Raw genomic sequence first — 13,663 nt, 5'->3', positions numbered from 1 at the left:
TATATATATTAGTTCTCCTTTTTGTTTTATTTCCAAAGGAAACTCACCAAAGTACTGAACTGTTATGTGGGAAATGCTGATGACTCCAGCAAGACAGAATTGCTATTTGCTGCTCTGAAAGCCTTGAAGTACCTATTCCGATTCATTGTTCAGTCACGAATATTGTACCTGAGGTGAGATCAAGGTCATTGCGATCCTTATGTCTCCTTTTGGAAGTCAGTGGAGTTACTTCAAGTCAACACCACTGGAGGGGATATTCTTCAGCATATCCTCTGTCCATGAATTATTAAGAAGAGTATCTTTCTGCCCTTTGTCTACAGCTGGAGCAAATGAGTTGAGTAAAAATTGAAATTCCTACTTTGAAGAGAAGAGTCCTTGTAGTCACCTCTAGCATGCTATAAGCAGCATATGGTAGTGCTGAAAAGGAACCTGTTATGTATTAAATTAAAACACGGAATGACTTCCTCATTTTAAGAAACTTTAAGAAACAAACGCATGCATGGTTACTTGTAGGTGAGATGAGAACGACACATTCTCCAGTTAGGGTAAGGTCAATGACAGTGGCCTCAAAATATGTTTTCAGAGATTTACAGTGAATGTTTGGAATACTTTGCTGATGTTCATTCTGGCTTTTTTGCTTAATACAGAATGGGCTATTTGATTCTTGGAACCCAAGCAGGATTTGATGCAATGGCAGTTTAAAAACTGCAACTCTTTGCTTCTATAGGAAATTACTGCAGAATCCCTGATGCCATTTTTATACTCATGTCTTTGTAGAAGGAGATTGCATTAAGATCCACAGGATAAAATCATATTTCAGCTACTGTGACACTGTTAGCCCAGATTTATGTAACTAGGTCTTTCTGTTCTTTGTAGGTTTTATGGGAAAAGTGAAGATGGGGATGAATTTAATGATGCAATACGCAAGCTGTTCCTCTCCTTCAATGTCCTCATGGATCGGCCTTTAGAGGAGGCTGTCAAGATTAAGGTATGCGTAATTTGCAGAGAGAGGTCATACCTTTTGTTAGATCAACTGATACAGTTGGAGGAGGTGGGGCCAAAAAAAGGGACAGGCTTTGAGACACATAAAACCCATTCAGATGAGTCACACCACCTCTGAATGTCTGTTTTAATGAACTGTGTGTGGCAGGAAAGGAATATTTAAAGCCCAGAGTTTTTCAAATAAAGATGAGAGCTGTGGCTTTGCTGAAAACTCTTCAGCACCTGCTAGGATGAAAGCTAACAGCCAATGGAGATGGAATCTACTGCAGTGTGGAAGACGCTTCAACCAGTAACACCAAGCTTGAGGGTAATGGAGATAGAAATGTTAAACTACTGCAAAAGTCAGTGTAATGCTGAGAGTGAAAGTACGGAGAAAACCAGATGGTTTCTAAATGTATCTTAGTTCTTATACTTCCTTGTTTTTCTGGTGTCAACTGGATTATGAACCTTCTGTTTATGCTCTGAGGAGGAGCAGAGCAGCCGTGCAATGAGGCTGCTAAATTGCTAAAGGCAATGAGGCCTTTAGACTGCTTGCTTTATTTCAGTTCTTCTAGCCAGCATGCTTTTCTCTGTTTGAAGGAAAGATGATTGTAAACTTTTAATTAGCACTTGTGTGATTTAAAGCCCAACTTTGATGCTCATACAGTCAGAGTACCTGCTGGCGGCAGCCATAGAACATCACAGAGAGACCTTTAGTTGCTGTCGCACCTAGTTGTCTGGATGCTACATTTACTACTACCATAGATAATGCCATACTACTACCTAGATAATTACTGTGTATGAGGACATGCTGAAGTATGCAGAATGCTGAGTCAATTTAACTGACTAGTGCTTTTCATGTCAGGCTATAAGGAGCTTAATCCCTGGAACTGCAGGATGTTTGCAAAAACTAAAGAACTTGGCTACGAATCCTTCCTCCTTCACTTTTTCTGCTCTGTACTGCAGATGAGTGGTTGCTGGAGGCTCTTCGGATGCATAAATTTGATCTTAAGCGAGTTCTCTACAGGTGTCTGCATATTTGCTCTTGAGAAAAAATAGGTTTGCCATGGGAGCTGTAGGCATTGTTGTTGAGACTTCACACCCTTTTAGAATGAACTAGCTACTCTCAGTTTCCATGTGTGTTTCATGTCCTTGTTTTTCTTGCAGGGTGCAGCTTTAAAGTATTTGCCAAGCATCATAAATGATGTCAAACTAGTATTTGACCCTGTTGAGCTCAGGTAACCATACGAAGCTTGTTTGTTCTCTAAACCCAGTTCATCTGTTGGGAAGAATTTTGGAAACTTTCCTAAAAATAGCTACTCTGATTATGACATGATGGTGCACATACTGTGCATGAATTTGAGGAAGCACTTGCAGGGCTTTAAAGGAAGTCAGTTTAGTTCAAAGGAATCTATGCATCTCAACTGCTCATTCTTGGGCACTTTGAGATTTAACTGAAAACCAAAATTTGAGGACTGGGGAGTCATATGTTGAAATGCTCTGCGAGTTTCCACCAATTCCTTATGATTGCTTCTGAGGTAAACCGAAATGTGTGGCAAAGGCATAGCCTTGGTCAGGAGAATAAAAGTTGTATTCATTCAGGAAATTCACAGCACTGTGTGGATTTCTGTTCTTTGGTGTTCTTAGCTTTGCCAAGAACCTCCCAATCATGCCTCCTTGTTCTGACACAAATAATTTGCTCATAAACAGTAGACAGACAGCAAATGTACATGGAATTTAATTTAATGGAATCTCAGATAAAATGAGTCATCAGTCTTGAGGAAAGAGGCATCTGGAAGGATACGCTGTTGCCATTGTATATAGCAGTATTTCAAGTTTCAGCAGTGGTCTGCGGAAGCTTTGCAAATTCTGCTTTCATTTTGTATGAAAGTAAGTATGACTATCTTATGCTGGCACTGGAGGGTGGATAGCATTGCCTTTTTATAAGTTTTTCTGATATATCTAGTGTGTCTTGGGATCCAAGGGTTTTTTTAAAGAGATTTAAGCCTGCAGTTAGTTTTACTAGAAGTCCTGTGCTAAGTTTCTTGAAAATAAGTTAGGGTTCCATAGTAATTTACCTGGAGACCGCTTGCAGGTAACATGTCCACACAGTGACAAAACTGCTGGACTTGCCCAGGTGCAGGACAGCATAAGTGTAGGATGGAATCATGTTGAGTGAAAATGCTGACCATCTGCTTACTTTGTGGTTTGTACACTAGTGTCCTCTTCAGCAAGTTTATCCAAAGTATTCCTGACAACCAGTTAGTTCGACAGAAACTCAACTGCATGACCAAGATAGTTGAGAGTGATCTGTTTAAACAGTCCGGTAAGTAGCAAATTGAAGTCTCTGGATTCTGTATGGGGCCACACACCCTTAAAAACAAAAATGTCTTTGAAGTTCACGTGTCCTTTACGTCAGTCGTCAGTGGTAGTCTACGGTTAAATCCATCTTTGGAAATATTCCTTGCCATGGAACAACTGAAGCTTTTTTGGCTGTGCAGTCTTTATACAATGCCTAATACTATAGGATCCTGATCCAGTGTGTTGATTGAGAAAGAGGCAGAAGATGAGAGTGCACTATTTGTTGGAATACATGTAAGTACAGGTTATTTATGACTCTCTCTAGTCTGTTAGTGGTAACTCAAGCGGATTTAAGCATGTTTTGGTGTCCAAGATAAAGTTATGAGCAGAAATCTACTGTGTGGTACCGATGTATACTGAATGCTGAAAAACTTCCCGAGACCAACAAGATGTGGTGCTCTGTTTCATTTTTTTTTTAGAATGCAGAGATGCTCTTCTGCCACTACTAATAGATCAGCTAAGTGGCCAGCTGGATGACAATTCAAACAAGCCTGATCATGAGGCCTGCTCACAGCTACTTAGCAATGTTCTTGAAGTCCTGGATCGGAAAGATGTGGTGAGCATGAACTGTTAAGAGTGCAAATTAAGGTTGATTCTTCTTTTGAGAAGTTATGGCAAAGATATGTTCTCAGCTTACACTTCAAGGAATTTCTGAGTTCTGATGTGTACAGAAATTATGTTGCATTGCTGTATAGTTCTTTGAATCTCTTTGCACATAAAGTAGCTGTTACTTTCCTTTCTAGGGACCAAAATGTTGTTCCCACTACTTTGGTGGCTTGTTGAATTCTTTGGAGCAAGTCATAAAAATACTTGGTTTCTCATTTTCTCTGCTATGAAATACGTACAATGATCATTATTCAGTCAGGAGAATACAGTTACTCGCCACATTAGTCATGGAAATTGATTCTAAGTTGCTGTGAAAAGAATAGCTCGAACTGAAGAGTTGTTCAGGGAAAACAAAGCCAAATCAAAGCACTAGCTTCTGTTTAGCTATGCCAGGATGAACTAATGAAGCTGTTACAGATCAATTACGCTAGCTCTCCACAAAGTATATACCTACAGTATTTGAATCGATTGCTCATGTGTTTTAAATCTCCTTTTTTGAATCCTCTAGTAACAATTAACCACTGTCAGGGCAGTCCTCCCACACAGGGAGCACTCTACAGAACAGTATACATTAAGAATTGTCTCAAATTTTCCTTATTGAATATCCCCAGGGGCCCACTGCTGTCCACATCCAGCTGATCATGGAACGCCTGCTAAGGAGAATAAACCGCACAGTGATTGGAATGAGCAGACAGTCTCCACACATTGTGAGAGCCTTTTACTTGCTTCAGTTATTACTTTACCATTTGTTATAGTGGAATTTATGCTCCTGGGAGATTTCAGTGGGTAGCAGTGGTTTATGAAATCATCTTTCCGTTTCCTGGAGGGCTTCTGTGCCACTAAAACATGGCTTTTGGTGGTTTTCTGAGACCAGGTATTAAGATACAAATTGTCCTACTCCAGCAGCAGTTTGAACTGAGTCACAGTTGGCTGTGATTTCAAGTTCCTTTGGGCCCTTGTGCACAGAGAATTTGGTTTCAGTGCAATTTCTAATACACAAGAAGTCTTTGCTGAAAAAATACTCTTGTCACCTTGGCTGAATAGGATTAAATGCTGAATCATGGGGCATCTCTAAGGGGCAGTTCTGACTATTGTGTGGCATCTTAAAAGGTGTAAGCAAGGTGGTGTGTTTTAATTTGCCCTGTACTTCATGTACATAAATATGGAAAAAATCAAAAGCTGGGCATATATAACCCTATCTTATTTTTGATAACTAAGGTCAAGTGAATGCCATTACCAATGTGTCAGCTGTGAGGATTACAGTTGGCCATAGTAAATCTGAAAATCATAGAATCATTTAGGTTGGAAAAGACCCTTAAGATATGATGAAGTGGTTCATATACGTAAATATATTCTACTGTTTGGAGGATGTGTTTTTCTTGCAAACTGATCCTTGGGGAGAAAGAAAGCTATACCCAGACTTCATACGTGAAACTTAAGAAGTCTTGACTGGTTTGGGTTAGAGGACTAAACAGTCATGCAGACTGCTGTCAGGACGTAGATAAGTAGGGTTGTGATCCATGCTATTTGATCAGGCAGAGCTCTGAAAGCATATGCCACACTTTGAACTTACAGTGCTTAATACAGGAAAATAATCAAATGTTTTGTTTTTCCTATTCTAGGGTATTTTTGTGGCCTGCATGACAGCCGTGCTGAGGCAGATGGATGATTTCCATTACAACCATTACATCAATACTTTCAAAACCAGGCAGGACATTGTTGTAAGTCAGCCTGACTGAGGGATTAGCTCAGTCCATAAAGAATTACACTCTGCTTCTGAAAGGTCATTTCAAGTTACTGTATTCAGTGTGGAGTGATTATGCTGCATTCATCAGCAGTGACTTACGGGCACCTAATGCCACAGCCACTGGGGATATGTTCACATCACCCCTGCTGGGTATACACAGTGGATGTTGCTGACTCAGTAGAGCCTGAGAATAGCATTTGTAGCATTGACTGAAAACATGTTTAATGACTGTTTAAGTCTGTGCAAGTAAAAAGTCAGGAACTAGAAGAGTGAATGAAAAGGAAAAGCATTTTCCCCTCTCTTGGTCGTGCTGTATCTCTTTGCGGTCCTGTTCTCTTTATCTAATTCTTTCCCCCCCTCTAGAGTTTAATTAAATGCTTTAGTCTTGCTTTAGTGGGCAGCAATGCAAATAGTTCCCTCCATGTTAAAACTGTATCCCCAAAGACTTTCAGTATGAAACTAGGTGAAACATTAGGTTTTTAATTTTTTTTGAGGCCCTTAGAATTAACAACTGTGTCTAGATTTTTCTCCAAACTGCCCAGAACAAGTCAAAACCAAATCAGTGTTTATCCAAGTCTCTGAAGCATGACACAGCAACTGTTGTGGCTTTTTTGTCCCCATACTCCTTGTTTTGCAACTTAGAAGTGCTTGCTCATTTAAATACTGGATGGAGAAGAGCCTGGAGTTGTGTTCTTCCTGTAAAAGCTAGATCAAAACCCACAAGAAGGTATTTGTAATCCATTTTGGATGGCAAGGTCATCTCTCTCCCCCTGTGCCGTTGGAATTGCTTGTGATCAGTTGAGCAACATCGCCACCTACAGGACGCACGTGTTGCTGTCACTTCTGCATCTAAAAGGCCCCTCGGCTGCATTGTCTATAGAGAGCACTCATCATCTCGTTTTCGAATTGCTTTTTATATTACCCACATAATTTTTTGTGAAGGGATAAAAACCAAAATCAAGTAGATTCAGGAATTCTGCTAGTGTTCGTCGAGTAAATGAGTGAAAAGGTTTTCAGCAGGGTTATGTAGAAATAACTGTGTCTGAGGAAGAAGGGTGCTAGGAAGACAAATCTGATGGATTTTCGAAAAAGGTGGATTCGAGGCAGAATTGAAACAAATTTTATGTTGAGTGGGCCTCAATTCAGAATTTTTTCTTTTTCCTGAAGAACAGTTGAGCTAGTAGGAGACCATCGTAACTTAAGTTCAAGGTAAGGTTAAAGAGGTGCTTACAAGCTTTCCTGAACTTCAGATTGAAGCTCAGCTTGTAAATTGAAGATATCTTGTATTACCATATAGTTCTGCATCTTCTGACTCAAATAGGATAATATTTCTTTTGTATTTCTCTGTGTATACATAAAGATTTTATGTGAAAATGTGTCAAGAGGGTGAGTTGTATAATCATTAGCACTACCTGCATATCATTTAAACAGATACTGATCAAAAATAACAATTTGTAATCTAATTTTTACAAATCCTTAAATCAACAGGAGCAAGCCCATGTTGGCGGTGATGTAGTAGTTGTTAATACCAATAGAACATTGCATTTTGTTTTACTGCAATAATTGGAGTTTTTTGTTGTTTATTGTTGGTTTTTATTTTCTTTGGCACTGCATCATTACTTGGTTGGTTTAGCACTGTTATAAGTTGATTCATACCTTCAAGGTGCCCCATGTCAAGTCCAAACCTTTCCATCAAGCTCTGATTTAATAATGCCTGAAGGATTTTTACTGAGGCAGCACCAAATGGCCATTTCTCTCTCTACATTGGTGTTGCTTGCCAATTCTTTAGAGCAAACTGTTCAGCTCAAAAGAATATTTTTTTTTTTTTTTTTTTGCTGGTGATCTTTGCAAGGTGGTGATTTCTCATGTGACCTTCTTTGTGTCCCTCTCGTTTTTGAATGCTAATGTGCTGTCTTTGTAGAGAATAGAATCCATTTAAATGCTCATAGGTAGCATTTATATCTGTAGAGACCACAATATAGAGATTAATATTCTTGATATTACCTTCTTTTGCTCATCTCTCTTCTTTTTCCTTTTCCTTTTTTTCTTATTCTTCAATTCAACCTTGCCTTGCCTAAGTCTTAAGGTGTGATAAGCTTTGTTTGGAGCAGTTTAGTGTTTGTGCAAAAAGTGTCTTTTCTACATAAATGTTCTAAACCAGGTGTCTGACAGCATGTTCACTGCCTGTTAAATCCTTAAACTGGACCAGGAAAGACTTAACTAATTGGGGCAGTGAAAATACATTATAATTTCCATCTTTATAGAAGATACTGCATAGGGCTGTTACACTGTCATCGGTCAGACATTTGGAAACAAGTCCTGGAATATTGGTTTTGCTTTTTAATCCAACTTGTGCACCAGAGCTCCCTACAACACAGCTTAATTCAGAACAGTAAAGACAGATTTAATTAAAGAGATCAACATGTTCTGTGGAATTATTTCTCCTTCTGTAACGGAATGGATGAGATGTCAGAAATAATTTAGTTACTGGAATATACCCACATAGTAAGAGATCATTCTTAGGAGGTACAGTGATTGCAAATCAATGCAGTCATTAATCAGTGCAACTGCAAACATTTGCATTTCCCTATGTTTTCATGTGGATAAGAGGCTACTATATTCAACTTGATGGGCTGTGGTTTTTATTTTTCCAACAGGACTTCCTGATGGAAACATTCATTATGTTTAAGGACCTGATTGGAAAAAATGTCTACGCAGCTGACTGGATGGTCATGAATATGATGCAGAGCAGGTATATAGTTGCTGCTATTTTAAGTCTTGCTCCTGCTTTGGAGCCTTTGTCGTTCTGAAAGGAGGGTGATGACTCACAAAAGCCAACTGGCAAATCACTGGAGTTACATAGGCTTATTTTCTTTTAGAGTTTCAGGGTGATTTAAATTAGATTTCTGTAAATTGTAGTGCCTGCGCATTTCTGTTGATGAGGCTGGAAGGCTTTCTTCTCCTGCCCAAAGGCACACAATCAAAACCATGCAGTCGTTCACCCAGTCACTTCTCTGCTGGAAAGTGGAACATGAATTAGAGAAGCCTTTTTGGTTTCAGTTCTGAGAGAATCACATGGCAGACATAAAGCTAGAGGTGGACATAAATGTGGTCTAGAGTTTAGTGCTCTGGCCTGTAAACTAGATCTACCCAGGTTCACTTCTGTCCTTTGCTGTGGACTTTGTTTGGCCTTGTGTGAGTCGGTCTCTCCTGCTAAGTTGGTACAATTTGAATGGCTTTGGCTCGCTATGCGTCTGCTGTGCTAGGTAGGAAAGCATGGCCAAAACCTGCTATCCACAGCACAGCAGGGCCTATACACCTATGAGTTTAGTGTTCCCACAGGCAGTATCAACAGAACTGGGGACAGAATGAAGAAACAACAAGCATGTAACTCCTGTTTGCATGGCACAGTCATGCAAGTCATCTTCAAAATGGAGGCAGTGTAGTTCCACTGTGTCATAGGGGCGCAGTGTGGACAAGGACATGAAAATGGCAAGTTATCTGAATGCTTCAGGGGTGAGGATAGGCTAAACTTAAGAGAAGCTACCATCTGGAGTGACACTGCACTGTCAAAGAGAGTGGATGACCCAAAAAGTGGTTTGTTTTTCATCCACCTCCAGTCAAGGTTTCTTTTGTTCAGAAACAGAAGTTACTTTCCCTGAATGTCCCTCTACTGGGAAAGAGGTGGGATAGCATTATAGAGAAATACCTCTCTTGTTTGGGAGCATCTGTTCTTGTCCTCTGAGGTTACATCTGAGGTTACATGTAGGAGTCGTAAACCCAGAACTGCAATGTTATTTTTTTTCAAGAGCCACCCTGTATTTGATGTTTTTATCTCTTCCAGGGTTTTCCTCCGGGCAGTGAACCAATTTACCTCTGTACTCAACCGTTTCTTTCTGGATCAAGCAAATTTTGAACTCCAGGTAATAGTTCCATTGTTTCTGGATTTTCTTATGGACCCCAGTCCATAGTCCTGTCCTGCCTATTCCTCAGAAAGGCAGGAAGAACAAACAAATCCCACTGTTAACAAATTTGTTGATATGGACTATACCTGTGGAAAATGTCCTTAGTCTTTTATAGAAAAGCAGCAGAATGCAAAGCCGTTCTGAATTACAGAACTGTGGTTAGTGCAGCAATAAGTTGCAAGCAAATACAACTGCTGCAAGCTTTACAAGGTCAAGTTGAGCAGCATGCTGACTATAGCTGATTTGTGCTTGACTAGTTGAGAACAAAATACTGTATGGGTGTACCTCCTGTCACTTCCTTTAGTTGGAAAGTACAAGCTAAAGAGTGAGAAATTTTAAGTTGTGGCATGCTTCTGGCTTGCCTTCTGTGGCTGAGAAGGCAGACTCATCCTCCAGCTCACTGTTGGTGTGCTTCCTCATTAACACTTGCCTGGGAGTCTACAGCATTTGGGGCTGTGTAGCTCTGTTGTGCTGGTTATTGCTTTTCCTTTGTCTTCTCCTATTTTAGACTTGTTTCTCTTCCACAGCTCTGGAATAACTATTTCCATTTGGCAGTGGCCTTTCTCACTCATGAATCTCTCCAGCTGGAGACCTTCTCACAAGCCAAACGCAACAAAATTATCAAAAAGTGAGTTAACATTCAAAAAGTTACCAGGCCTTTTTGCTTTTAAGAAACTTCATTTGTGCGGTTCCAGACATACCACCCCATACAATCTTAGAGGAAGCATGCCATGAAAGTGCTTGATGAATGAATGATGATAAAGGGAGGAGGGGTGACTAGGACAGATGTGAGGTATTTACACTGTGGATGTCTAAGTCTGGTCAGGCAGATCCTGAGTTGTTTGGGCTGAACTTAAGCACCTTGCCAAAAGATTCTTTCCACTGTGTTGTCTATAATAGAAGGCCATATATAACCGAAGCAATACCCTATGCAATTCTTCAGCTATTATGTAAGGTAGGTAAGCAAGAATCCTAAAAGCTCTGCATCTTTTTAGTCCCCTCTCTTTGCTTTCTCTGTTTTGAAAGTGAGAGCACTTCAGAGTACAACCCAAAAATAGTAATTTTTAGTTGCTTGGCCAAATTCATAAAGACAGGGAGCAGCTTTTACTTCTGCATTTCGCTGGAATCAAGTGCCTAAATATCTTTGTAGATCTTGACATAGAGTTTTGTTAGGGCATACATAGTTAATGTTTGCCATCTTTTTTTGACATAATGACAGCTTTAAGAAGCCTGGTAATCAAAATATTCTTGCATTCTCTCAATGTAAGCAGTTAAAAGCTTTAGGAAAATACACTAAATACAACTAAATTCTGGGTAGAATTGCATGAAGCAGCAGGGCTGCAGCTTTTCTGCTCTCAGGGAGTCTGCAGTCTTCTGTCATCATGGCACAGGGTCATTCTCTTCCTCTGTGCATTGAGCGTTAGTGCTGGGCAAGGTAAGGAAGAAAAAAAGATGAGGTGAACATCTAACAGAAGGTGCATAATATTGAGGAACTTCTTGGTAGACCCTTAGCGGGGAAGATAGTCTGTGAGACTCCTTGGTATAAATGCCTGGCAAATTCAGGTTTGTGTGTGGTGGGGTTTTTTTTAAGGAGAGGGTAGTAGATTTTGTGGGTTTGACATTAGATTTCTTCAGCAACTTTGCAAAGATAATTTCAATGCGTAGGCCTTTTTCATGTTTTTCTTTCTAATACTTTTTTCTAGATATGGGGACATGAGGAAAGAAATTGGCTTCAAAATAAGGGATATGTGGTATAACCTGGGTGAGTTCCAGCTAAAGAATTATCTTTATTCAAGCTCTCAGGCTGGATTTCAAATCCTTTATTTCTTTATAAAAGCTGCTCATGTTTAATAGGAAAATACGCTTAAGGTTCAGCTGTTTCAGCACAAAGATCTCTTTTCCTTTTTCTGTGAATAGCTTGCAAAAGCTGATCTTTTCTCACGTCAGCTGCTGGGATAATTTCTTAGATTCCTTATAAACAATATTCTACCATATGAAGGACAAGAGTAGAGTTTTTCAGAGAGCCTTTATGATTTGCAACATTGCATGCAATTCAGTTCAATTATTTTCTTGGACTATTGCTGCATTTCGGAGCTCTAACATGTTAATTCTACCTTAAGTAGCCGTTATCCACATAAATTACACATTCTAAGCAGAATGTCTGTGTTTTATGGTCTTTATATGAATAATGTGCTTAAACATTTGGATATCCAAATTGTGCCTTTAGGATATATCTGACTTTGACTTTCTTGCAGGTCCCCACAAAATAAAATTTATTCCAGCAATGGTAGGCCCAATCCTGGAGGTAACCCTGGTCCCAGAGCCTGAGCTGCGGAAAGCCACCATTCCCATCTTCTTTGATATGATGCAGTGTGAGTTTAACTTCAGTGGGAACAGAAACTTCCATATGGTAAGCAAGCCTGGTATCCTCAGTACAGGTGTTCCGCAGTGTGCATTGGGCAAGAAGGAGAAGAGAACAGTTAAACGAAGACAAAACAAACAAAAAAACCCCACACAAAACAAGCATTGTGCCAGACACTTTGGGAAGTTATTGTTAAGTGGTTTGTAGGAGTCGGGACTCTTCAGTTCTGTCCCTGACTGACCCTTGCTGGGCTTTGATAATTAATGAATTCCTCTGTTTTCATACCTTTCCACATTTGCAGATGTGTGAATATCCACATCTAAATTGTCAAGCAATTTGGGGACCCTAAGAGAGTAGTCTAAAAAGTAATGTCTGTTTACATTTATAATAACAATATGAATTTCCCCAAGACAGATCTTTGGCTGTAAATGTAAGTTACTATAAAGAAAATTGCTGGGCAGCCAAGTGTTAGGACTACGTAGTTGCTTACATACTGACTAACCCCTCATTAACCTCAAATTTGATAACACATTTGTGAAGACTGATGCCACCATTATGGAAAGGAGAACAGTGATACAAAGGACAGACATGATTTGCTTGAGGCTACATGAGTAAAAGGACAGAGCAGGGAACGGGACCGGGATCCTTGAGTTCCAATCCTGTGCTAATTTCTCCAGGCATTACCTTTTATTGCTACTGAGAAAGCACCAGAAAGTAAGGAAGGAAAAAGAGGAGCTTTGTTTTTGCCCTGAAGTTAAGTTTTCACTGCACTTTCTAAGGACTTATTCTTCCAGCTTTCCTCTGGGGATATCAGACATTAACGTCTCAACTGGCAGGTGGGGGGACACTGTAGTTATCCTGTAGACAGTCTTCTCCCTGGAGATGGGTAGGAGCCATCCATCCAAAAGGCAGCCACCTTGGCATTTCAGACTGTTGTCAAATATGACGTGCTTCTCCCTAAGCACCATCCTCACACCAGCTTCAGTGTGCATACGGGATCTCTCTTCTCTGGGGGTCATCAGTCTTCAGTGTGGTTGGCCCCAGGCTCTCAGGGGGTTTTGGAATCAGTAGAAGGAAGCAGGATGTGTGTGGCATGAATTTTCCATTCCAGTGGTATTTATATACTAGCTACAGTTATAACTGAGACTGGGTACTTGACCTGCTTGCACATAACAGGGCATATCTTCATGACCAGACAGGTAATCACACAGGACTTAGTTCTTGCACCATGAGAAGTTGCTTTAATTAGCAGTCACAAGTGGTTATGATGGCCAGAGTTGTGACTTGCCCTTAACTGATGGTAGTAGTTCACTTTCTTTAGGGTGAGTGCCTGACCATTCTGTAAGCTGGCTGCTAGAATGCTTCTCCATCCTACCAAAACTGAACTGCTAATGGATGGGGGAAAAGGGGAAGAATTACTTCAGAACATGACTTTCCAGTGACTGTAGGATGAGAGAGGGAGCACCTGTATTTCCTTGCTCCAGTCTTGTCATTTTGGCTGCTTACCATTTTTATTCTGCTCCAGCGATGAAAGCGTCATCTAGCTTGGCTTGTGAAACCAGTGTTTGATGGCAGGGCGGTTTAGAAATGCCAGCCACAAGCATTACTAATGTTCACACCACACTCTTGAGAGTTGCTGTC

The 13,663-nt window shown here is 40.2% G+C and overlaps 1 protein-coding gene across 1 annotated transcript in view; it reads left to right on the top strand.

The window, feature by feature from the left end:
- Positions 1–36: 36 nt before the first annotated feature.
- The window catches only part of DOCK5 (dedicator of cytokinesis 5), a gene marked incomplete at its 5' end in the record, with an annotated part of 34,512 nt that continues 20,885 nt past the window's right edge, over positions 37–13,663 (top strand). Inside the window, 12 exons of the mRNA XM_009709386.1 lie at positions 37–173; positions 877–988; positions 2,149–2,219; positions 3,201–3,307; positions 3,762–3,898; positions 4,560–4,655; positions 5,571–5,669; positions 8,353–8,447; positions 9,540–9,618; positions 10,188–10,288; positions 11,364–11,422; positions 11,916–12,070. Coding sequence (XP_009707688.1) covers positions 37–173; positions 877–988; positions 2,149–2,219; positions 3,201–3,307; positions 3,762–3,898; positions 4,560–4,655; positions 5,571–5,669; positions 8,353–8,447; positions 9,540–9,618; positions 10,188–10,288; positions 11,364–11,422; positions 11,916–12,070 — 1,248 coding nt within the window. The remainder of the gene's footprint in view (positions 174–876; positions 989–2,148; positions 2,220–3,200; positions 3,308–3,761; positions 3,899–4,559; positions 4,656–5,570; positions 5,670–8,352; positions 8,448–9,539; positions 9,619–10,187; positions 10,289–11,363; positions 11,423–11,915; positions 12,071–13,663) is intronic.

This window comes from Cariama cristata, unplaced genomic scaffold, assembly GCF_000690535.1.
Source record: "Cariama cristata isolate BGI_N322 unplaced genomic scaffold, ASM69053v1 scaffold9491, whole genome shotgun sequence".
Taxonomy (NCBI): Eukaryota; Metazoa; Chordata; class Aves; order Cariamiformes; family Cariamidae; genus Cariama; species Cariama cristata.
Note: the sequence above shows the minus strand (reverse complement) of the source record. Positions and strands in the feature narration are given on the sequence as shown.